Source organism: Phaenicophaeus curvirostris, chromosome 1 (assembly GCF_032191515.1).
Source record: "Phaenicophaeus curvirostris isolate KB17595 chromosome 1, BPBGC_Pcur_1.0, whole genome shotgun sequence".
Taxonomy (NCBI): domain Eukaryota; kingdom Metazoa; phylum Chordata; class Aves; order Cuculiformes; family Cuculidae; genus Phaenicophaeus; species Phaenicophaeus curvirostris.
Genome location: NC_091392.1, coordinates 42169764 through 42194029, shown reverse-complemented (window position 1 = coordinate 42194029; position 24266 = coordinate 42169764). Strand labels below are relative to the sequence as shown.

Genomic DNA, 24266 nt, shown 5'->3' with positions numbered 1-24266 from the left:
GGAAGAACCTTTGTTCCATCTTTATATTTGCCTGCAACTCTGCTTAATGCAGAGGTGACAGTGGTGTGACCTACGTTATAGGATCAACAGAGTATCATGGGAGGCCAGTGTCCCACTATATCTGGCAGCCACGTAACGCTGAAGGATGGAGCAGAGTAAGACAACTTTGTCTTCAGACTACTGAGGTGCTTTGCTCCTCTCTGTCCCTGCCAGGAGGTTTTTACAGATAGAATGTTCTGCTCCTGTCCCTTGTCTCCAGTCTTGGAGAAAACGGGGAGGGTTATCTATGGTCAGCAAGCTTGGAACAAGAATTATTTTCAAGTTCCTGACATCTGCTAGCCCTGTTAACTTCAATGTGAAGCAAAGTCTCTGTCCTCAGACTAATCTGCTCCCTGAAACCACTTACAGGGGGTTTGTTTTTTCCCCAGGTTGAGATAGGATTGATTTGAAAGTCTTCAGATGTGATACGTTTGTGATGAAGGAATGGGAAGGAGTGAGGGGGGCATTTTGTTCTGTGGCTCGTGACAGAAAGCTGAGGTCCCTTACCAAGAGAGAAGGAGGCCCATCTTTGAAGTGAACCGTTATCCTTGAAAAGTTGCATGCAGCTCTTTTGGAAATGTCCTTTCAGATGGGAACATTTTAATGAGAGAGGAAATGAGAAGGGTTTTTGAGACGCTGGACTAGGGCGAGGGGTTAGGGAGGTTTCTTACTCATGTGGTTGCAGAGCTGAAAAGAGAGGTACATGTGTTTTCACTCAGGTCAGCCTTGGTGGAGTGAGTCACCCAGCTGGGCCCAAGGTCACCGAGCACCTGCTGTCCCAGCTGGAACCAGTAATGCCCAACACAGCCCTGCTGGTGAAGAACCCTCTGGCATCTACTCATGTCTTCAAACAAGCCTGTCATATCTGCTACCCCAAAACAGGTGCTGTGTTTGCTCTGCCACCCAGAGTGCTGGCCTGGATTAGGATTTGCCTTTCTGAAGGGTGATGGGGTTCTTCTGTCCTGCAGGGCCCAAGGCTGGCGATTACACCTATCGGGAAGGCTTGGAGCACAAGTGCAAGCGGGACGTCCTGCTGGGCAGGCTAAAGAACTCGGAAGACAAGACCTGGAAGAGGATCCGTCCTCGCCCAACCAAAACAAACTTTGTAGGATCCTATTACCTGTGCAAAGGTGATCCGGAGGGGATGGGGCTGTCGGTGGCTGGGAAAGGGCTATATGGTGCATGCCAGGGAAGGTTGGGAGGGGTCTTGCAGTTGGTATGATGTTTTTGGGATCTTCCTGTCCCATCAGCAGCCCATGGACCAGGAGGCTCAATACGATGCAAGGCAGTGAGCTCCTGTGCTGTGAAGAGCAGGCAGCTGTCAAAGTGGTGGAGCAGAGTTACAAAGGCACAGTGGGGTGCTATGTGCGGCCCAGTGCTCGGAGCTGCCCTGTTGACATGGGCTTTGCTGAGAACCTGCCTCCTGTACATGTGCCTGCATTAGTCCCACCTGACCCAGCAGCCCCACGGCAGGGCTGTGATTCTGCCTAGGGAGAAGCGCTCTCTGCCTGCTCCTTTGCTCCAGCCCATCCCTCTGAATGTGAGGGCAATGTGACTGGACTCATCACTGAGGTAGTCACTAGTAGTCACTAGTACCTAGTGAGTTGGGGAGCCAAGATACAGAGCTCCTTAGTCCTGGGCTGCTAAGATAACTTTATCTGAATTGGCTTTCAGAGGAGCTGGCTAAGTCGTGGTCTGTCCCTGGCCAGGGTCTGAATTAAAGGCAGGACTCCATTTTGAGGCAGGTTCCACGGAAGATGACATTGCTTGAGGTTGTCATCATTCGATAGTTTGCGTTAGCTTTCCTGAATGTCGGTGTAGACAAATTTGGGGGGGAAGATGTCTTCTCTGTTTTCTTTAACTCTGTGTTTTCTTGCTTTCAGCGTCTTGTGAGGTGTGGGCAGTGGGAGGAGACGAGAGAGAGTTTAGTTTCTGACTGGGCCGCCCTCCCTGTGTGGTGGTGTGTGCTGTTTGTTGCTTTGTAGATATGCTTAACAAGCAGGACTGTAAGTACGGGGATAACTGCACCTTCGCGTACCACCAGGAAGAGATCGACGTGTGGACGGAGGAGAGGAAGGGGACCCTCAACCGTGACCTCCTCTTTGACCCGCTAGGGGGAATCAAGCAGAGCAGCCTTACCATTGCCAAGCTCCTCAAGGAACATCAGGGCATCTTCACCTTCCTCTGTGAGGTACAGAGATGGTGGGAGGGCGCAGGCATCCTTCATTTTCTCCTCAGTATGTATTGAAACGTCCCAGCAAGTGCCCTGCTCCCAGTGAGGCAGTGAGCAGTGGATGTCTCTTTGTAGGAGGAAGGAGAGCTAGTTTTCCTCCTTAGCTCTGCAGCTGAACCAGGTGCACACAGCCACATAGGACCATTTGTCTCTTCCTCTGTTTTGAGATGTTGCTTTGAATTGTAATTTAGCTCTGGCTGCTTTAGAAATGGGAACTCCGTAATGCCACAAATTCCCACTTGATGTCTTTGCTGAGCCACTGAGTCGGTCAGTTAAGGACTGGCATATACCGTCTTGATGCTGTGTAGCTGAGTTCCCTATACTGGCAGTGGTAAATGGAAAGGGACATGTTCCTCTTGTGTGAAGTGGCTGTTCTTTATTTCTCCCCGTCATTTCCCCCTTGTTCCTGCTCTGTTGGCTAACTGGTAAAGAATATGTGGCTCTGACCAAAATTTTTCCAACCACAATGAAAAATACTGTTGAGAATAAGCCAAAAAATGTTGTTTGGAAGCTTTTCCAAAAGTTTGCTTGCTTTAGTTTAAAGCCCTACCGCGACGTTTTCACCAGGCTGCTTCTAACTTTGAACATTAGAATAGGCTGGCTCTGGTTCTTCTTCCCCTTCCAAGTGAAGTGGCTCTGGTTCACTTCTCTCTAAGATTTTTACCAGCATGCTAATTCTTCTCTCCTCAGATTTGCTTTGACAGCAAACCCCGGATTATCAGCAAAGGGACCAAAGACACACCATCTGTCTGCTCCAACCTTTCTGCCAAACACAGTTTCCATGACAACAAGTGAGTGAATGTTTTTTGTGCTGATGGGAACAATCTCTCACAAGTCCAGCCAGTTTAACTCCAGGGCCCTGGTCTCTTTCTTTCTTTTTCCCCCATGGATTCCGATCACAGGGCAGCTCAAAGCATGATGAATAGCACTGTATGCTTCTCCCTGCATGTTTGTTCCTGGTGCTGAGGGATTTCGGGCATGAGCAAAGCCCTTTGGAGTCAGCTTTACTTTTCCATTGACTTAATTTGCTTTTCAGTTTGGCCTTTATGTAAAGGTCAAACCGAAGATCCTCTAGCTCAGGATCCTGCCTCTGACTGGCTGGTAATGAATGTTTAGGAAAACAAGTATAAAAAACATGTCAAGTACAGTAATACAACCCCTTCTGGTTCTTGGAAACCTGAGACCTGGGGACTTGCTGAGCCAGGGGAGTCAGTATCTTTGCTGCATATTTTGAAACATGTCTGATCTCTGAGCTTGAGCAGGGCATCACCCATGGGCTGAGAAGACTGGGAATAGCTGTTTAGGGTTGATACAGAGTGGAAGGGCAGGGATTTGGTTTTCCCAGTGGGATTTTGTCTCTTTTTAGCTGGAAGAGAGGAGATTAGATTAGATATTAGGTAGAAATTTTTTACTGTGAGGGTGGTGAGGCACTGGACCAGGTTGTCTAGAGAAGTTGTGGAAGGCCCATCCCTGAAGGAGTTCAAGGCCAGATTGGTTGAGGCTTTAAGCAACCTGATCCAGTGGAAGGTGTCCCTGCCAATTTCAGGGGCTTGGAACTGGATGTTCTTTAAGGTCCCTTCCAACCCAAACCATTCTATGATTCTGTGATTTTCTGGGTCCTTTGCCTACCGAGTCAAATGTGTGAAAGTCACATTTAAGGGGGACAGGATAGAGATTTGGTCCTCTGGTGTTTCGTATTTCTCTGGCTGCAGGTGTCTGGTCCACATTGTGCGTTCCACCTCCCTGAAATACTCCAAGATCCGCCAGTTCCAGGAGCACTTCCAGTTCGATGTGTGCCGACATGAAGTGCGTTATGGCTGCCTGCGTGAGGACAGCTGCCACTTCGCTCACAGTTTCATCGAGCTCAAGGTCTGGTTGCTGCAGCAATATTCAGGTGAGAGTGACTTGGTGCAGAGGTGGTGATGTGTGTGCCCCCGAGTTTCCTCCAGTGTGTGATGTTTTGGAAGCACTGCAAAGGTGTTGCTCACTTGTACATATACTTCCTCTGTCTCCTCAGGGTCACAGAGAAGAGGGCCAAGGTGCTCTGTGACTTTATTTGGGCCTTGTCCTTTACAGGCGCTACAGTAATTTGCAGACCAGGAAGTCTTTCCCTTGGAACCAGCTGCATAAGTTGAAATAATGGTTAGGTAGGGCTGAATCCCCAGCAATGTTCTGGTGCTTAAATCCTATGCAAGACCCTAAATAGCAATCAGGTCTCTTAATGAGTGTCCGGTGCGGTGAGAGTGGCAGCATGCACAGGAGACAGAGTAGTTACATTTTATACAGGAAGGCTGTGCCTCTCCAGTTTTTCCTAAACAAATTCACCAACAGTGGGAAATGACAAAACACTCAATGTTTCCCAAAGAGCCATGCCTCTCAAAAGTCTGTTGCAGAAATTATGTTCAGGTCACTCATATAATGACTGCCACATCTGTACTTCCAGTCCTTTCACTCTTTCTCTGACATGTTGGAGTGTTTCTCTTGCTGCTCTCCTGTTAATCGGTAGATGTTGGTCCCTCTGCAGTCCTACCTACATCTCTTTTTTTACCATGAGGTCCTGTACCCAGCCCAGTAACGGGAGTACTTCAGAGAGAGTAAACACATTATGGATGTTTCTTACCATTCTTTGATGTAATTTGGGGCAACAACTTTAATTTATCGTTCAAGCATCTGTCACTGTTGTTCAGTCAAGTCCTTGTCCTAGCTTGGCCCATGAAGGACAGCAATGAACAAGTGACACACTGTGGCAAATGCCATCCTTTATTCTTCCTATTTGGCTCTACTTACCTATAACCACAGGGAATTAAATAATTACACCACCAGAGTTTCTAAGACACTGTGAGCCATGGGCCATCATTGCTGCCCGACGTGCTTACGATACTGCCCGTAGTAATCCAAGCACATTTAATAATCAAGCATCTTTTTGTTTTGCTCATCTCATAGTTAGTTCATTTTTCTTGGTGGGTTTTTTTTTTTTTTTTAGGAAAAATTTCTTTGCTCCCTTTGTCCTTCCCTCCCTGTTCCTTCCTTTTTAGCCTGGAGAAGAAGTAGATTGATTTTTTTGCCTCTTGCCTTCTTTACTTGAAGAAGGAGCTTCCAAAGGGGAAGCTGAGGAGATGAAACAAGACATGAGTTCAGCTGCAGAGGTGGTCAGTAAGCATCCTGCTTATTCCCATCTTTTCCAACAATAGGAGAGCCATCACCTTTCTCGGCTTTTAGCCTGCCTTCCATGTGGTAGTTTATTACCCTCTTTTAAGTGTATCCCTCATCATGGAAACAGAGATGAAAGATCGTTCTTGCCATTCTCTGGGAATACTTTAGCATTGGAGGAGAGAGTTTGATTTGGGCACCATTTGCTCAGCAAGAATAGGAGGGGGGCATAATTCATAGCAGCTTGCACTTGAAACCAGAGGGCTGTTGCATTTCAGAGCTATTTGAGCTTTTACAGAGAGGACAAAGGATTGTATTAGTGGAGTAAAGGTTCTGAAGATCTGAAAATGTGGACAGGCAGGACTGTTTTCTTGTCCACTGTGGCTTTTCACAGACATATCTTGCTGTCTTCTTCCATCAATGGAAATCACAGAGTCTTTGTCCTCACTAATGATGTTGCAAAAGATGCTGAAATGTTTTAAGTAATCAACACATGAGGCGTTTGGTCTCCAGATCATCTCTTTGGGACAGTCCCTGCTTTGGACAGCTGGTGTATTGGAAAACATCCTTTCATATTTGAGAAGGGGTTTGTTTCCCAACATTCCTAGGTCATATTGTTGAGTTAGTTCAGATTTCTGGGACTGGAAGAAGGAAGCCAGTTACTGAGAACTTCATTTGAAATTTAGTTTTCTGACAAGAGCTGTATCTGCTGCTTCTGTTGGTTTTACAGCCCCAGGATCACTTTGCAGGTGTCCAGAATGGAGAAGACAGAGGTTGCTTTGGCTCTTTCTCTGCCAGGTCCAGTGCAGGTTGTTAACTCTTTGCTGTGGTTTTCCCAGTTTTGTAGCTTTTTGTCCCCAAAGTACAGATCAGTGTTGTGTCCAGCTTTGGAATACCCAGACATGGAATGAGGGAGTTGCAGTTTTTCTAACTCTACGCAGTTTCTCCTGGGATTAATGGTTAAGAAGGAGAAAATCCAGAAAGAGCTCTGATCTGGGAGCAGTACCAGCTGTGCAGCAGCTGCCATGTTGGAAGCCTGAGCAAATGTTCTTGAAGAATGGCAAAGTTTCCTGAATGCTTTGCGTCCTGTCCAAGCCCTGTACAAACAGCAGTATTGTTGCCTGGCAGCGGCCTGGACAGCTGAAATCACAGATGGGGAAACCAAGGTCAGGAATGCAGTGACTTACCCGGTTAGAAACAGCCTAAGCTGAAATGAAAACTTGTGTTTGCTGGCACTTAAGTTCTGGAACCTGGAACATGCTGCTTCCCAGATCAAAGATCGTGTTCATGTGGCATGCCTGGGGAACACCTCACTTCAATAATAAAAACTGTAGGTAAAAGCAAAGCAAGCAATTTTGCAACCTCTGTGTGCTGGCAGTGCTGCATCAAGGCCGTCCATAGCCACCCCACTTGTTGCATGTAGCTGGCTGTTGCAAGATCCTTGCTTCAGTTTGTTTTGGCAGCTGTCTCAGGTCTTTATAACGCTTAAACAACGTGGCTTTTATGGTAACGGGCTCCTTGTGTTGACCAGATGGTTTCTACTTTTCCATACTTTTCTCTCACAGTTTAGTGCTCTGAGAATCGTAGCACCCATCTAGCTGGTGGGTGCTGTGAGGGGCTGTTCCCTCATTACTTGCTTGGTCAGGAGCTAATTCTTTGGATAAGGTCTGAACAACCCTTTTTCTTGTTGTCTGATTCCTAAAACCTTGCAGATCTTTCTTTGCAGGTTATGTACTTGCAGCTGTTCCACAGTTGGTTTTGCACTGTTGGTCTTTCCTTGCTGCTCTGGTTGTGCTTGGTATTTATGTTGAATTTCAGCTCTCTTCATCGATGAAGATGTGTGCCTTGAGGTGTTGATTAAACCCAGAAGGTGAGGCTTCAGGGTTCTTGGAGAGGCTAGATGTCTCAGTGGAATATCTGATCTTCCAAGCTAAAGGCAATAACTCCAGTATAAAGTAGATCAACTGTAACAAAGTGCTGTCTTCTGGGCGCTGGGTAGGATCTGTTGATATAGTGTTGAGGGAAAGCCTTGGTCAAAGTCCTGATCCCTAGTCAAGAATCAGCATCTTGGAGGCAGCATTGGGGTCCTTTGCACTCAGTGTGAGCAGAACACCAGGTGTGAATGAGCTCAGGAGACCAAACTCTTTCCTTTTCATCTCACTTGCACGGGAGTGCTGGAGAGAGGAACTTCCCTAGCCTGTTGCTTGAAAACATTCTGTGTTCGTGTCAGGTCCGCTCACAACCCATGTCCTGACATTACCGGTGGGAGTGTTGGGAGCTATGGGCCACACTGGAAGCTCCAGCACACTATGAGCACGCAAAGCAACAACACAGGAAATCCTACAACCCCTCCCTCCCTCCCTCTCTGCTCTTGGCTGAAGCAGGGTAACTGAAGTCCTGTCTCCTTTTGTTGCCAGGAATGACCCATGAAGATATTGTGCAGGAATCTAAGAAGTACTGGCAGCAGATGGAGGCACATGCCAGCAAACCAGCCAACAGCATGGTGAGTAAGGTGCATCTAGGGCCTGCAGCCCAGTTTTGCTCCCAGCTGTTCCAGCACTCTTTCTTTTCCTCCCTCTGCTGTGCCTGAGTCCCAGGCAGACCATGCTGGCAACTAAGGAGGAGGGCAGCCGAGAGCTTTCCTGGTTGCAGTGCTATTAGTGAGCTTTGTGCCTTGTTTTGCAGTGTTGTATCTGCTCTGTTCAGTGATGGGGTGAAGCCTCCAGAGCAGGGAGTGGAATGTGCAGAGAATGGTGCTTCCTGTGACACCTTGCAAGTGAAATTGGAAGATTTCAGGGACCGTGGCCACAGAGAGCAGGGACCAAAGGTGTCCTGCTGCCCTTTAGTGGCCAAGGGACGATACAGCAGTTGGAAGGACTCTGAGGAATTAGTTGTGACCCACAAGACCTCTGCAAATGCAGGCGTGGGTGGAACTTGCAGCTCAGATGCTGCTGAAGCTGGGCAGAGATCTTAGTGGGTCTTTGCCAGGAGGAGGCGATGGCGAGCATTGCCTCCCTTTGTGCCGCCAGTCTCTCAGTGTGGGAGAAGGTGCCTCTGGCTGCACCCTCCAGCCGTGCCAAGAGCTTTTCCTGGAGAGTTGTTTTATAAGCAAAGGGCATATCTTTGTTTGCTTTCTTCCAATCCGTTGGCTATGGGTGGTGCTGCCTTATCCTTTTCTTTCCCTAAAGTGGGGTTCTATGGTGTAGGAGCAGAGCCCACCCAGTGAAGATGATTCCTAGCCCAGCCCTGAGGTTAAACTAAAGCATTTTTGCTGTTAGAACAGGGAAATTTTGTTCTTTAATTACTTTGAGGAGAGGCATCTGATGAGATTAAAAACTTCATGCGTCCTAGCAAGCTCTCAGGCATAGGAGCAATTCTCTCCCCTGCAAAAATGGTGGGGAAACTGTAGTGAATCCTTCTTGTTCCAACTTGACAGCTTGCTTTCCCCTTCTTGAAGCCTAAGCTCACCACCCTTTGACCTGTGCCTTACTGTTAGAGCAAGGGTTCTTTATCTTTGGGACCTCTTGCCCACTGCAGAGACTGGCACTGGGTGCAGCCTGCAAGCATGCAGCAGAAGAGGTGTTTTGTAGTAAAGGGATCCAAGTCACACATGTGGTGTGTAGCAGCATTTTTTTGACTAGATTATGGGCCAGCAGAAGTGTTCTGAAGGTTGTAAGGCACTGATGCAGGTCTGATGGAGATGGGTTATTCCACCAGGAAAGACGCAGGTGACTGCAGTGGACTCTGTGTCCACCTGCATGAGATGGAGCTGTCTTTGAGGAGATGATCAGCAACATATCTGTGCAGCCCATTCTGCTGTTGTGGTCTGAGATGGTTGGGGAGAGGAATGAGAATCATAGAATCACTAGGTTGGAAAAGACCCACCGGATCATCGAGTCCAACCATTCCCATCAATCACTAAACCATGCCCCTCAGCACCTTGTCCACCCGTCCCTTAAACACCTCCAGGGAAGGTGACTCAACTACCTCCCTGGGCAGCCTGTTCCATTGCCCAATGACCCTTTCCGTGAAAAATTTTTCCTAATGTCCAGCATAAATCTCCCCTGGTGGAGCTTGAGACCATTCCCTCTCACCTTGTCCCCTGTCACTTGGGAGAAGAAGCAGCAGTCCAGAGTAACCAAGGTCTCCGGTTCCCAAAGCCGTCTGACTTGCTTAAGGAATATGTTCTAGCCGCTCAGGAGGCTGAGGCAGCAAGTTTCTATAGCCTGGATTATGTGAGAAGTGAACCTGGATGATCTGAATGGTCCCTGCAGACAGAGCTGGCTGTGATCTCTCTCTGCCCAGTGTGGGGACAGAGGCAGCTCCCCACATCTCCTTCGTGGAGGAAATGTAAGTGTGAATTAGCAGCACTTTGTGACAGTAGTTGGATTTATATTAGCAGTCCCTGCCCCATGGAGAGTGACTGGTTCTGTCCTGCCTGCTGTGGATCTGCCTGCATTTTCCAGAAAGCTTTGTCTTGCTAGTCTCTGCGTACAATCTGGGGATAGATGGACAGCTATTTTCCTGTAAGTCTCGCGGCTTCAAATTCACCTTTGTCTGGAGGTGCTGCTGCTGGAAGAACAAGTTGATCAGCGAGCATGGCCGGAGCATGTCTTCTGAAGCACATGGGATCTGGATGCTGAGTGAGGGTTTCCTTCCTGGCTGTTTGGGCTTGCAGGGAGCAGAGGATCAGGAAGAGAAATGCCAACACCTGCTCTATCAGCTGTCAGGGAGCGGGCAGAGAGCTACAGTTTCCGGGCCCTGTGGGCAGTGTTAGGGCTGAAGGCCAATGGCAGGACCTGATTGTGCCCCACAAAATGCCTGTCACAGAGCTGTACTGCATCCTCCACCCTTTCAGGGCATCAGTTTGTGTGGAGGCAAAGCAGCAGCTTTGTTGGTACAGTCAGAAAGTGCCTACCTGCAGCTCCATCAGTTGTCTGTAGGGATTGGCAGTCTGGCACTGTGGAGAGAGACAAGAGTCTAGTTGGTCAAACGCATGTGTTTGCAATAGCAAACCATGATTTTGGCATCGGCACGTACTCAGCTCCGGCATGAGACACTGGCCCACTGCCAAAGACACTGGGGGCAGGACTAACATATCTGTTGAGAGGTGTTTACTTTTGCCATTATTTTCTCCTGTCCAAGCAGGCTAATGTTACTCAGAGTTTTCTCAGCATCCATCCAGCTTTCGAAGTTGGCTGCCGGGCAAAGACAACTTCCCAGGAGAGCTGTAAAAGCAGACCCCTCCTTCCCACCATCCTGTGTCATCCACCCTCCCTTCTGTGCCCTCTGATCAGCGGAAGCAAAGTCACTCTCGGGAATTTTGCTGCAGTTTTGTCCCGGCTGCCAGTTGGACTCATTTAGTGCTGGGGCTGGCCAGCCGTGGAGAAAAGCAGGCAGCATACAGGGACCCAGCAGCTGTGACGGTGCAGATCGGGAGATGTAGCAACAAGTGGAAGATGAAGATACGCCGCTTGCTAAACACTTGCCAGGGATCTTGCACTCAGCCCCCCAAATCTCCCCCCGCCCAGGAGGCTGCAGCAGGAGTAAACCCAGTGACTGCAGATGGAAGAGACAGTCAGTAGGAGAGACTATTGGAGGTATATGGGTGTTCTTGAATCCCATTGTATCCCTGGAAATCGAGGGAGTTCAGCCCTCCTTTTTTCTGGGTTTTGAGGGCTGTTCGGTTTTACTTCACTATCCAGCTGCAGGACCCCCATAAAAACTGTCCTCAGAATTAGCAATTTAAACACGGAGAGGAAAGGAAAGTCTCTCATAAGGGGTACTTACACCTAAGCACAGCTCACTCAGGTGGCTGAGTAATCTTGGATCCTCATAGTTTCCCAAGGCATGTGGCTCCTCGAGAGAGCATTTCAGTATCGCTGAGAGGCATTCCTGAAGTTGGGAGACGCACACGAGTGGCCGTGCTGAGGCCGTTGCGTTCTGCAAAGCCTGAAGCTGAGAGCTGTCTTGCCAAAGACTTTTATTTATTTGGTTGCCATGGTGCATAGCTAACACTAGATTGTCTGGCTGAATAGCAAGGGGTGGTGCCACAGCCCGAGGCGCTTTTGCCTGGCTTCCTCCCACTAGAGCCTCATGTGATACTTATTTCCACACTGCTGGTTGTCAGCAGCCTGCCAGGTATGCGTCTTGCCTTTACAAACGCAGTCATGTAGCAGCAACGGCAGCAGCTTTGATTTTTCGTTTGGCTCCTAATCCCCTAGGAGCATACGTGCCCACTGGATTGACTAGCTGTTTGCATGACTCTGATGAAAAAATGCACGGTTAAGAATTTGTGGGAAAAGAGCCCAGATCACCAGAATTGCCTGAGAAAGTTTTATAGAACCAATGAATGGTTTGGGTTGAAAGGGACCTTAAAGATCATCCAGTTCCACCTGACCAGGCTGCTCAAAGCCCCATCCAACCTGGCCTTGAACACCTCCAGGGATGGGGCAGCAACAGCTTCCCTGGGCAACCTGTGCCAGTGCCTCACCACTCTCAAGGTGAAGAATTTCTTCCTAATGTCTAATCTAAATCTTCCCCCCTCTCCAATTTAAAGCCATTCTCCCTCATCCTATCACTCCGTGCCCTTGTAAAAAGTCCCTCCCCATCTTTCCTGTAGCCCCTTCAGGTACTGGAAGGTCACTATAAGGCCTCCCCAGATCCTTCTTTTCCCCCGTTTTCTTTGTCTCTGATCTGTTGTGCCTTCTGGAGCCACTCAGTTTTTATTTTTCCTGTGTCAGTACCTTTGAGCCAAGCTTCCTGTCTGTGCTGAGAGATCTGTCACCTGGAGGATTATTGGCAGCTAGCATGGAACTGACAATAGGGAATGTGCCAGCAGTGCCATTTTGTTACCTTAGGCCTATAGTCAGTGTGAGGGAGCGGCAAACTGTAGGACAATTTCCTTTGGAAACCAAATGGAGATTAAAACTGCTGTTCAGAAGCCATTCATCCGAGAGAGAGGTACCTTTGACATCCCAGATCTCAACCCTGACCATTCTGCAGCTTTGATGTGTTCTTGGCGGTCATCAGCAGTGGTGAAAGCTGACGGATGAACAATTCACATGCCAGATGCCATCAGAAAGACCATCTGACAGGCGAGTAGGCCGGAATCGCCACTGCTTTTCAAGAGAGATGATCTAGAAGGATCGTTTTGCGGGGACATCCAGAGTGACGATGGCCTGTTGTAGTCAGCATAGGCAGAGGTCAGCTTTTCACGGCGATGGAGGGCCCTTTGTATGTCAACTCTGCTTCTCTGAAAGAGCGGATCTGGAGGATGCAGAGTGGTAGTCGATAGCTTGTGTGGTGTTTCCTGGGAGATGCTTTGATTCTGCACTGCCTGTGCTTGCTGTTTTCCCTTTGCCGAATGATACACGCAGGATCCACGCTACTGCCGATCAATTGCTGGCAGAAGCCTGCTCCTTGGAGCCATGGTTTGACGGTCTGTTCGTTATTAGATGCTCTGGGTTAGAAGTCACGGTGTGGCACCTAGGATGGGCTGCTTGTGAGGTTAGCAGTCATGAGGGCTGATTTACTGGTACATGACCTTTGTGCTTCATGGATCGCCAGCGTTCAGTCAGTGACGCTCTTTGTTTTGGCAATGACCTGGAGACACCAGCCTCATGTCTTCCAGTGGTGATACAGAATGTAAACGGCTTTCCAGGGATTTGCTCAGAAAACATGAGGCAGCAGTGATATGGGACTGGCTCCTTTTTTTTTTCTTTTTTTCCCCCTCCACAATCTGTTAGTCCTAATCCCCAAACAGCCTTCTCACAGGGGCAGGTAGAAGGCCAACAAAGTGAAGTGGCTAAGAAGATATGAAATACATCCGAGGATCACGATTAACTGCCCGTGAAGCCCAGTGCAAAAGAACTCTGAGAGATGGAATTCTGCCCAGAAATGGCTTTAAAGGATATTAACAAGAGGGCCCAGCTCTGACTTCAGTGTGTCAAATGCTAGCTGGTCCAAAACCAGGAGTGGTGGGTCCTGTGCCATGGCACAGCCTGGCTCCCTCCCGAGAGGGCTCTCTCAGCTGTGCGTCTGAGCCCTCTCCATAGGTACGAAGGGGGATGTGGATTGCTCTCCCTGCAGGGAAGTGGGGATTAAGCACTGAGGCAGGTTTCACAGAGCTTGTCTGTAAATGGAGATAAACTGCAGTGGTTTCACAGCCAGGCCTGGTCAGGGCTTGAAGCTGCCAGGTTGCCTGACCAGATGTCAAAGCCCAGGAAATCGTGCTAAAGCAAGCGGTGGTTTTCCTGCTGTCTGGTATATCAATAGGTCACCAGCAAACACGGGCAAAGGAGATGGGCTGTCTCTGATTTAATCTGGATTGTTGCTGGCACGGGGGCCTGCAGGGAATTGCCACTATCTCTGTGGCAACTTGCAGGGTGCAGTTTGGCTCTGTTTGCCTGAGGCTGTCGTTCTCTTCCCCAGGCTTCTCCCCGAGCTCCCACGTCAAGCACCTTTGACCTCCAGATGAAATTTGTATGTGGCCAGTGCTGGAGGAACGGGCAGCTGGTGGAGCCAGATAAAGACCTCAAGTACTGTAGTGCCAAAGCCCGCCACTGGTGAGCAATGCGACTTTCTCTTTCTCCCATCCCTCCCCAAGTACAAGAATTTCTCCCTTTACCCGCTCCAGGGCTTCATTTGGCCTCTTTGGAAGAAGATGTAAGGTTTCCTAACAGCCTCTTGCCGCTCAGGGTGTTTGTCACTATAGCAAGCATTACAGATAACTGTTTTCCAATTTCCAGTTCTTTTCTTTATTGTTTGTATTTGCTGCCAGCATTGTGCAGACTGTTAATCCTGGTGCATGCCGTCCAGCTCCCACAATTCCCTTTTTTCCCCAGTCGCTATCATTTCTTCTTAGCAAGGTCACTAAGATAGTTCTCCTCTGCTCTTGTTTACACTCCTAGCTGTTTGCAGATGTCTGTCAGGTCACTGTTAGCAATGATTCAAGGTATTCTCCTTCCTTCTAAGTCATTTTCCTCGGCTCTTTCATAGTTTTTATTACTCTTCCCTGCATGCCTTGTCTGTTTGCACTTCCTGGCTCCCTGGAGCCCAGGAAGGTGTTTGGTGTGACAGAAGAGAAATATCAGCTGGGAAAGCACCCTTGGGTTATGGAAACTGTGACATCTCTCACCCAGACACCCTGGCAGGATAGGGTGGAAGGGTTTAGAGGACTGCACTTCCCATAACACAAGTCACAAAGGCAAAGTCCAGCATCGTATCGCAAATATAAGACCCTTGATGAGAAAGAGACAGAACCAGCGGTGGCTGGAGAAAGTGAGCACGTGAGGATCCCTTCCAGGAACAGGAACGATAACAACTCTTTGTGCAGCTGCTGCATAGAGCCAGAGGTGCCCGGGGTATCTCCTGGTGATCGCTTGCTGGTGCTGCAGGAGGATTAGTACTCCTGGAACCTGTTCATAAGACAGTGCTTGTAATGACTTGCATTTCTACTCCACCTTTCAAACAGAAAACATTCCCGAACGTTTTTCTTGGATGTGATTGCACAAGAACTGCTTGTGTTGAACGGTGGAATGCAGCTGTTCAATAACCCATGGTGATGCCATGTGACACTTGGGAGAGGCTTTTGTGGCTTTATGAGAAGAGATACCCCAGGAAATATGTGATAAGTGCAGGGAGAAACCTTTCTAAAATACCCTTGTTGTGTCTTCTCTGTCACAGACATGCATGTCTAGGAGCAGGTGGATAGTGACAAGGACAAGCTGGACGGGAGTATCTGGTCATCTCTCAATCTTTAAGGGTCTCTGAGGAAAACAAGATTTTGTTCTTCTGTTCCTTTTGCCTCTCTTGATTTATTCTCTCTTCTTCAGTTGGACAAAGGAGCGCCGCGTCCTGCTGGTGATGTCCAAAGCAAAGAAGAAGTGGGTGTCAGTCCGACCACTGCCTTCCATCCGCAACTTCCCACAGCAGTATGATGTAAGCCCCATGCCCAGCATGGCCAGGAGCCCCTTCTCCTTCCCTCTGAGCATGGTGTAATGTTGTGTAGACCTAGCAGGGAAGCAGGCATGCGTTGGCTGAGGTGGGAGGCAAAGACAGACTAAGGGCAGCAAGATCTCAAACACATCCAGCAAAAGGGTGGAGAGAAGAAGGAGCAGCACCCGTTTAAGCCACTCCACTCACGTATGCGAGTTTCTGACATTGCTGTTAATGCAGTCACAGTCTCAAGAGGTGGCTGGCACAGGGTTTGGAAATGAGATTTATGTCTCCCCTTAGGCCAAGGTTTCTTAATGTGGGTGAGAGGCGAGAAGGAGTGTTTGGGAGAAGCCTATCCCTGCCTTTGCGGTGGCTGTGCTGCTGTAGATGGCGAAACTTGCTCACGTGTTTTGAAAGCGAAACTAAGAACTCAGCTAAAACGATATGTGCTGTGAGGAAAACTGCAGATACCCAGTCTCCAATATCAGCCCCCAAACTGGCGATTGATTTCTCTCTCCCTCTCTTTTCCTTTCTCCCTGAAAGGAGAAAACTCCTTTCCTTCCTACGCAATGGGATCTGCTGTCCCTTAGTCCATGGACAGGCCTTGAGTGCTCTCCAGTTGCAGACCAGTTTCTAGAAACTGAGGAGGGGAGCAAGGGTTGTTTTCAGCTACTGCAGTATGAGATGAGGCCAGCAGGTGAGTCACAGATCATGCAGCAAAGGCAAGTTGCCCTACAAGTGTGTGCTTTGCCTGAGCTCCCACCCAGTCCCTGCCAGAGAGGAACAGTGTTCTGTGTCCCCCCAGTTTGCGTGGGCCAACTGGTCTCCAAGCTGCAGTCCTCTGGTGGCAGGGCTGGGGGAGAAGCATCAGTCAGTAAATACAATACTTGAAAAGCTTCTCGTTTTCTCTGGCAACGGTGGTCTTGGTAGCTGTGAGGTAAAGTTGTGTGTGCTAGTGAGGTCAAAATAACCCAGAAGGCGACTTTCCACCCGCTTGGAGATAAAGAATGAGTCATTTTTGGGGACCAGCAGCATGACCAGCAGGAGACACTGTTGGGTCGATCTAGGTTGCTCCCTTCTGTTTGCCCCATGGCCAGCACATGCCTGCACCTGGTCACCTATGGGGATGGCAATGAGGGAGAGGCCAGGGTTGAATTGGACTGTCTGCATGTTTATAGAGAAGTCTTGCCTGCCATGTCATTAGGAGCTTGAGGTAAAATGAGAAGTCTTCACCCTTCGTGACATCAGGAGCTTGAGGAAAAGAAGAACGAGTTAGTGATGTATGAAGCGTCCTGTTTACAACCTCTCCTGTGTACAGTTTATTGTCTCAGCTGTTTTTTTTGAGCCTGCTTTCAAGTGGAGTTTGTGCAGATGCTAAAATTTGCTCTCCCTCTTTTAACAGTTGTGTATCCATGCACAAAATGGCAGGAAGTGCCAGTACGTGGGCAACTGCTCCTTTGCCCACAGCCCGGAGGAGAGAGATATGTGGACCTTCATGAAGGAAAATAAAAGTGAGTAGGGGAAACATGGGCCAGAGAATTTGGAGATCGGGAAGAGGATGTTTGGGGAGAAGGAAGGACATTTAGGTGCGGGGTCTGTTAAGACATACCCTCAGCAATAGAGATGGAGCTGGACGGAGCTGGTACCGTGAGCTTAGGTGGGTTCATGGGCCAGGTTTTGTCTACAGTAGTTTAGAGCTGTTCTTTTCTTAAACATGCAAGTGTATATTGAGTTCCTTGCCCTGGAACTACTGCACATTGGTCCCACGCCCCGCATTGCTCCATTTCTGCCTTCCCTTTCTGCAGCTCTTTGAATTCACTCTCTGCTGTCCCTCCAGTTGTCTGTACTGTCCCAGCCCTGGATCCATATGGAGCTCTGCCAGAGCACCAGTCCCAGCCTGTAGCTTCTCTTTTATCTGTCTCTTCTGTCTTGTATCTTCTTTGGCTTTCTTGCTCATTGCTGCTCATATCCCTTACTCCTGGGCTGTGGCACTCCCTGCTCATGGCATTGTAGTCAAAGGGATGGGTTTGAGATCCTGAATGAGAACATCTTTGGGTGGTGCCTTTGTGGAGGAGCTTGGCTGGAATTAATCGTGCAGGCTCCCAACATACCCTTTTGGTGGTAGCTGGGGGTTTGTCCGTGTCCTGGACAGCCATCTCTCTGGTGTGGCCACCTCTCTGGTGTTAATCCTTAATAATCAGACCAATGGCAACCAGGGAAAAAGACTCTGCAAGGCTTGGTTTTTCCACGTGCTCACCTGGCTTTGTTGGGAGACACTGGAAAACTTGAAGGGTTTCACGCCTGCCGTGAGTTTATTCAGTCCTTATCCTTGGGTGGGAAGGTCTTTTCCTCTGCTGGGCCAAATGCTGTTATTTGTTGCAGTTGAGTAATTTTGTTGCTGAGGCTTTTAAAGCTCATCAGACCAGTCTGGGTGGGTTTGCTCAAACACCACTGTGAATCTTCAAATGGCATCGATCGTTTCAGTTTGGGGGAGTTTGCATTCATTATCCCCAATTGCCCTGAGTGCCTCAGTTGCGCATTTAATGAGGAGTAAATCACTGAGCATCCTGCTTACAGCATCACATTGGTGTGTGCAAGCATTTATGTTTCTGTAGCCTCTCTCAGGAGCTGATTGTGGAAAGGCAGGTGGGTAGTCAAAGCTTACAGCCAAACTTTTCCTTCCCAGTAGCACACCAAGTGGGTTTTAAAACAAAAGCAGCAAGAGACATCGACTGCAGTGCTCTGGGCAGGTTTTGAACTTGGGACAGGTTATCATTAGGTTTTCTTCCCTTCCCCACTGCTTCGTGTGGCCAGCTTGTTAAGGGCGCTCTGCCCTCTCGCGTGCTGAGGGTGAAGCCTTCAAGGGAAGGGGCGGATCTGAATCCAGCCCCTCTGCCTTAGCTCCCCGGCTGGAGTGAGGTGTCTACTGAGGTCAAGCAGAATCAAGCCTGATGGAGAATCGCCTTGCAGGGTGAAGTCCACGGAGATCCTGGGGCACTTTCCCTCCTTCCTGAATACTTTGCGTAGCTGCTGTCACAGTTTCCCCTTGACTCACAGAAGACACCTCGCTGCACCGGGTGGTGTGGTGTGAATTTGGTTCCTTTCCCCAGGGCTCTCGTTCAGGGAGGTGATGTTTGGGCCTCCCAAGCACAGGCCTTCAGGTACTGCTGCACAAGAGAGGGGAGGGAAGGGCTGCCCCAGCGCCTCGTAGTTTGCGCGCAGTGCGGGAGGTTGTCTGAGTGACTTCATGGGTCACCTTTGTGCAGTACTAGATATGCAGCAGACCTACGACATGTGGCTAAAGAAACACAATCCTGGGAAGCCTGGAGAAGGGACACCGCTCACCTCGCGAGAAGGGGAGAAACAGATCCAGATGCCCACTGACTATGCTGACATCATGGTAATCAGCTAATGTCTTGCTCTTCATCCCTCCTCCTCCTCAGTGCTGATATCCTGCCCTCTCCTGTGCCCCAGGGGACCTAGCAGGGACCAAATTGCTCTTGTGGTGATGTAGATTAAAGGGACAGCTTGTAGCAGCATAGCGAGGGCAGCGCAGATGAGGTGGGAAGAAGTTGATCTGGGGTCAGCAGGGCTCTGCAATGCCTTTTCTGTTAATCCTCAAGTCAATAGGAGTCTACCTTAGATTCCCCATGCATGGGCTCAGCCTCTCCCCAGGGCTCCTGGGAAAGCTGGCAAAGCCGTGGCTGACCTATTGACCTAGTGATTGATGGGAATGGTTGGACTTGATGATCCGATGTGTCTTTTCCAACCTGGTGATTCTATTGGAAAAGAGGGAGAAGCTTGGAGAGGAGCTGGGTCTGGAGCGCAGAGGTCTGGGAAAACTGGAGGCAGATGTATCTCCTTAGTCTAGGGGTGGTGGTCGGTGTAAGAGTTTGTGCTCTGGAAGAGTCTTGCATTGCCTGTGCGCGTGGGGGCCTTGCAGTCAGACCCCACCTCAGCAGGGGCAGGGGGGCTCTGTCAGTGAACTGAGCTGTCCTGTTCTCTGAGCCCATTTGAGCTGTAGGTAGACTCCACAAACCATCTCCTCTGCTCCCTCTTAGTGGCAGAACGATGCCTTGAAGATGACACGTCGGGGAAGCATGGGAGGGTGTAGATGGAGCAGAGCTTTTGGGATGCCCTTCAGGGAAAGAGGGGGAGGCAGTACCAGCATGGGGAAGTCCAATGAGAGTGACTGTTCACACGCTGACTGGTCCTTTGCCCTGTCTGCACCGGTTAGATGGGCTACCACTGCTGGCTCTGCGGGAAAAACAGCAACAGCAAGAAGCAATGGCAGCAGCACATCCAGTCGGAGAAGCACAAGGAGAAGGTCTTCACTTCAGACAGTGACTCCAGCTGCTGGAGCTACCGCTTCCCCATGGGCGAGTTCCGGCTCTGCGAAAGGTACCATTCATTACCTTGTCTGCCTCCTGGGCTGCTGCAGGGTCGGGGTGACAGGCCCAGGGCCTCTGTTATCCCTCCTCCTTCACCACCTCCTCCTCCTTCACCATCTCCCCCTCTTCTTCCTCTCATGGAGTCCCCAAGGGCTTCCACGTGGAGGAATGGGATGACCTGACAGGTTTGGTTGATGGTGGGCTGCTCTTGGATCCCAGAGGTGCTCAGCCACACTGCTGAGTGGTAAAAATGCATATCTGAGCATGTGTCTTTAGAAAATGAGAGTGAGCTTCGTGTCTGCACCTGCGCCCTCCATAGCCAGGATACTGCCAGCTCTCTGGCTGCTGCTTGGCCTGATGCTTGGGGGAATCCCAGGTGCTTTATTAAATGGTTTGAATGTCTCACGCCTTCTGAATCAACTCCTTGAGATGTCTTCAGAAGGGTTGTGATGGTTAGAAATGCCATTTTGGTTGGAGAGAAGGCTGTGTCTCTCATGGCTGTTATCTGGCATTCCCTCTCATGTGGTGGTTTCTCCTCACCTCTGCTGGTCCAGTTCCAGGTCATGTCGTTTCATTCTCTTGACTAAATCCCCTCATAGGTGTTGCTCTGTTTGCAGCTCTCTTTCTGTGCCCAGCCTCCGTGTTGCCTTGGGTTTGTAGGAGAATCTCCTCGCCCTTAGAAAGGAGAGTTTGCAGCATGTTTTGGTGGGTCTCGATCGAGTATCTCAGGTGGGGAGCTCAAGCCCCGGTCCTGGGGGGACCCTCCTGATCATGCTCCTCATGCCGGCAGGTTCCAGAAGAACAAGTCTTGCCCTGAAGGAGAGGAATGTCGCTACGCCCACGGCCAGGACGAGCTGACAGAGTGGCTGGACCGGAGGGAGGTGTTGAAGCAGAAACTGGCCAAAGCCCGCAAGGACATGCTGCTCTGCCCCAGGGATGACGACTTTGGGAAATACAACTTCCTATTGCGGGACAGCGTATAGTAAGGTTTGGCAGGGGGAGCCTGTTGGCTGGAGAAATGTGAGGCGGGTTTTGCGAGAGTGCCAGTAGCACGGAGAGTGAGATCTGCGTCTTGCAAAGAGAACTTTTTATTTTCTTCTGTTTTAAGATTATGAGACGATGATTTATTAGTGGTGAATGAAATCGTGAATATGATTCTCCTTGGCCAGCGAACGCCATGCTCACTCAGTTTGTGATCCGTCTTCTCTCTTTTCTTTTCCCCCAAATTCTCCTTGCTCTCCATCTTTTTTGTTTTCGCTGTCCTTCATTCCAAGGAATGAATCCAGTCTGTACTGGGCTGCGAATCGGAGAATTTCTCCTTGTGTCATTCTCCTGCCTCTCAATTCGGAGTGTGGCTGCAGAGATCCAGAGGACAAAGCTGAGAGAAAGGCCAGATGTCTGGTGAAAAGGAGACCATGGTGTTCATGTGCTCCTTTTCTGAGTGCTGCAGAGCAAGCCCCATGGGCACTGCTGCAGCTGGCCTGCTCTTCTGGGAGTTCAGCACCAGAAGAATTAAGAATTGAGGTGCAGAAGAAGGAAAACCACTAGATATGGCTTAAAACATCCAGGCTTAAGCTCCTGCTGTCTGTGTTGCCCAGAGGTGCTGAGGAGGGTCACAGCCTCTGCCATAGAGTGTAGCTAAAAGCAGCAAAGTAATAAAATGGCTTGCAGCAGCGGGAACTGGATTGTAGGTGACTTCAGACTGTACCCAGAAAGCAAAGTGGTGACTCCTCATTAGGTGTCTTTCTCAGTGTGCGACAGGTATTCAGGGTGGGAGGTTTTGGTTTGGATTTTTGGCTGGTGTGACTGGTGCCAGTAGGACTGCAGCCGTCTAGAAGGTGTAGTGAGGACTGACTGTGTCACTGTACTTCGTGCAGCAGTATCAGCCAGGAGGAAGGCTGTAACCAGAAGGAGCCTGTGTTTCTGTGGTGGCTTGTGTCCCTAAGAGAAGGAGAGAGGTAATAGGGGTCTCGTTTTGCTCTTTAAATAGTGTGTTACTAGTTATTTAGAGCTGCAATTTTCCCTGCAGTGCCAGAAGAACCGGGTGGGGACCCATTTAAAAGTACATATGGAGCAGCACGGGCAATGGTGAGTGGCGCAGTGGGACCCAGCCTTGCACCTGCTCTTGTCCTGCCAGATGTGTTCCACGCTGGGGGAACCGGGGATGCCGAGCTCTGGGCCAGGATTTTTGGCTTGTATCGTGGCAGCGGTGAGAGGCGGTGCTGCTCTGTATGCCAGCCTTGTTCCTTCTGGCGGTCTCATTCTGTAAGCAGTAAACGTGTGTCCTGTCCTGAGCTCCCCTCTCCTTCTCTCTTCTGCAGTCTAACTGTGCTCTGCAGTTTTGCACGCATGGATGGCACCGTCCACTCAAACAGAAATCCATCTGCCTCCCCGCCTTCCTAGTGGGTGTCTTTTTCCCCACAGAATCTCCCGGGACAGCAAAAGCAGAGCCCGTGGGGCTGGCAGTGCTGTGTATCCATGATAAATACAACCTGGCTGTGAACTGCTTGGTGCTTTGGCATTGCTGGGTCCCCCTTTTCCCTCTCTGCTCCCGTATCTTTGGGGTTCCCAGCTTCGAGAGAGACGGGATGTGGAAATACAGGAGATGTGGAAATGCAGGAGATGCTGTGAGGGCAGCTGGCACCTTTCTAAACCAGCCTCTGGGCCGGTGTAGCAGCTCCAATGGGAAGGTTATGGCCCAGGAGCAGAGTGCGCTGCATGCTGGTCTTGGGTCTTTCCAAAGTGAGCTCAGTGCACCTTGGAGCTTGTTTCCTTTCCTTTAAATGTGGATACCGGTCACTGGTTTGGTCTGAGCTTCCCTTCTTCTGGCCTGGAAGGAGCCAGGGCCATAACGTCTGGTGATACACAGATGCCTTAACTGGGAGAAGGTACTGGGAGAAGAGGGGAGGGAAGTGGTTATTTCCACCTCTGCCCGTGTGTGGGGAGAAGGACAAGATGGGGAAGGATCCATAGAGTTACGGGGAAAGAGAGTGACCAATGCAATATCAGGCATGGCGAGTTTTGAGTGGTCAGGAGCTGCCCTTCACTGGAGCTGCCTGGATTGTACCTTCTCCTGATGCTTCTTGTTCTCAACTTCATAAACAGAGAGAGAAGGGAGAGGACGTGGGAGGCAGGCGTCAGCTCCTAGGTTATCTTGTTCTGCTCCTCTTGGGCAGAGCCACCAAGGAAGTGAATCTGGATCGGGGAGACATTGGAATGTGTTTTTATTTTTAAAACAAATCCGCATCTCTGTCATGACTCTAGCGTTCGCTGCGCCGTGATTTCTCATGCGATAACTTGTTTAGGTTACAGAGTGGGTCGCTGTCCCCTCTCCCCGTCTTCGTGATGAGGTTCAGCTTGGGGCCGAGGCGGGGAGAGGGCAAGTGTGCGTGAGGTGACGGGGGCCCACGGTCACGGGGGTTGTGTTGAGTATCTCTCTTTGTTTTCCCTGATATGATAACCTGGTCTGTGGTGTTGCAGTACTTTGTCACCAGACTTGTTTTAGTGTGTATATATGTGACCCTTCCCATGAAACATATATACACAGGTATTAAATATATCTCTCTATATAATATTATATGTGTGTGGTATCGAAGGAATCTTTTAAATGAGGGTAAAGGAAAAGGACTCGGGCCAGGAAACGCAGCATCTCCAGTTTAAATATATTTTATTCGGGTTAGGAAAAGAGAAATAACAGAGAGGGGAGGGGTTTATATAGATAGGTATAAACTTTGAGAAGGGACAGGTTTCCCTGTTTGCGTTTTTGAACCCCCCTTGGATGTCCTCATGGTCCCATCTCAGTGCAAGAGTATTATTATACTAACCAGCAAGTGAAATTTTAACCATAAGGCCTTGCTTATATTATTTCAGGGGACATTGTGAAAAGCAGGGAGCTTCACACCTGTCTTCCCAGGCTCGCTTTATCAAGCCAGGAAGGTTTTCTTCAGCATGTTATGGACTCTTGGCAGAGCTGCTCAGCGCTCGCGGCTCTACCACAGATAAACCACAAGTTGCAGGGCTGCTTTAGCAGTGCGTTCACAAGAGCCTGTGATAACTCTCTCTTTTTCTTCATTCATATGAGAGAATAAGAAAATTTTGTGGCGCAGAACCAAACCTGAGGGTTATTAACAAGAGAAGTGATATTTTAAGTGTTTAACATTAGAAGGAAATCTCACATCCTCTAAAATAACCGCAGACACGCACACTCATACAGAGCAGAGGCTTCGATTCAGATCAACTTGTTAAATGCTGAAGGACTTAGTGAAAATATTTTCCCCAACCCTTTGGCAGGGGCAGGGATTTAACTGACACTGGTGTTGGAGTTAACCTGACCCTTACAGGGGGAAGTAAAAGACCAAAAAATACCCTACTTTGCTTGTATGAAACTGTATGTCAAAAATGGATGGGTTTTAGCAAGTGAAAGGAGAAGATAGCAAGGGGATGCTGCAGTTCTGAGCTGGGTAGTAATAATTTGGAGTCCTTTAATATGTCTTTGTATTAATATAATTTAAGAA

At 49.3% G+C, this 24266-nt stretch overlaps 1 protein-coding gene across 8 annotated transcripts in view; it reads left to right on the top strand.

The window, feature by feature from the left end:
- ZC3H7B (zinc finger CCCH-type containing 7B) overlaps positions 1-24266 on the top strand; it is a 49634-nt gene extending 25368 nt beyond the window's left edge. For all 8 annotated transcript variants that reach the window (XM_069854766.1, XM_069854728.1, XM_069854718.1 and 5 more), the window contains exons 12-23: positions 759-921; positions 1008-1169; positions 2025-2230; positions 2963-3063; positions 3985-4166; positions 7840-7925; positions 13856-13989; positions 15259-15364; positions 16764-16872; positions 18628-18761; positions 19599-19762; positions 20543-24266. In XM_069854766.1, the coding sequence (XP_069710867.1) occupies positions 759-921; positions 1008-1169; positions 2025-2230; positions 2963-3063; positions 3985-4166; positions 7840-7925; positions 13856-13989; positions 15259-15364; positions 16764-16872; positions 18628-18761; positions 19599-19762; positions 20543-20735 (1740 nt within the window). In that variant the 3' untranslated portion in view covers positions 20736-24266. The remainder of the gene's footprint in view (positions 1-758; positions 922-1007; positions 1170-2024; positions 2231-2962; positions 3064-3984; positions 4167-7839; positions 7926-13855; positions 13990-15258; positions 15365-16763; positions 16873-18627; positions 18762-19598; positions 19763-20542) is intronic.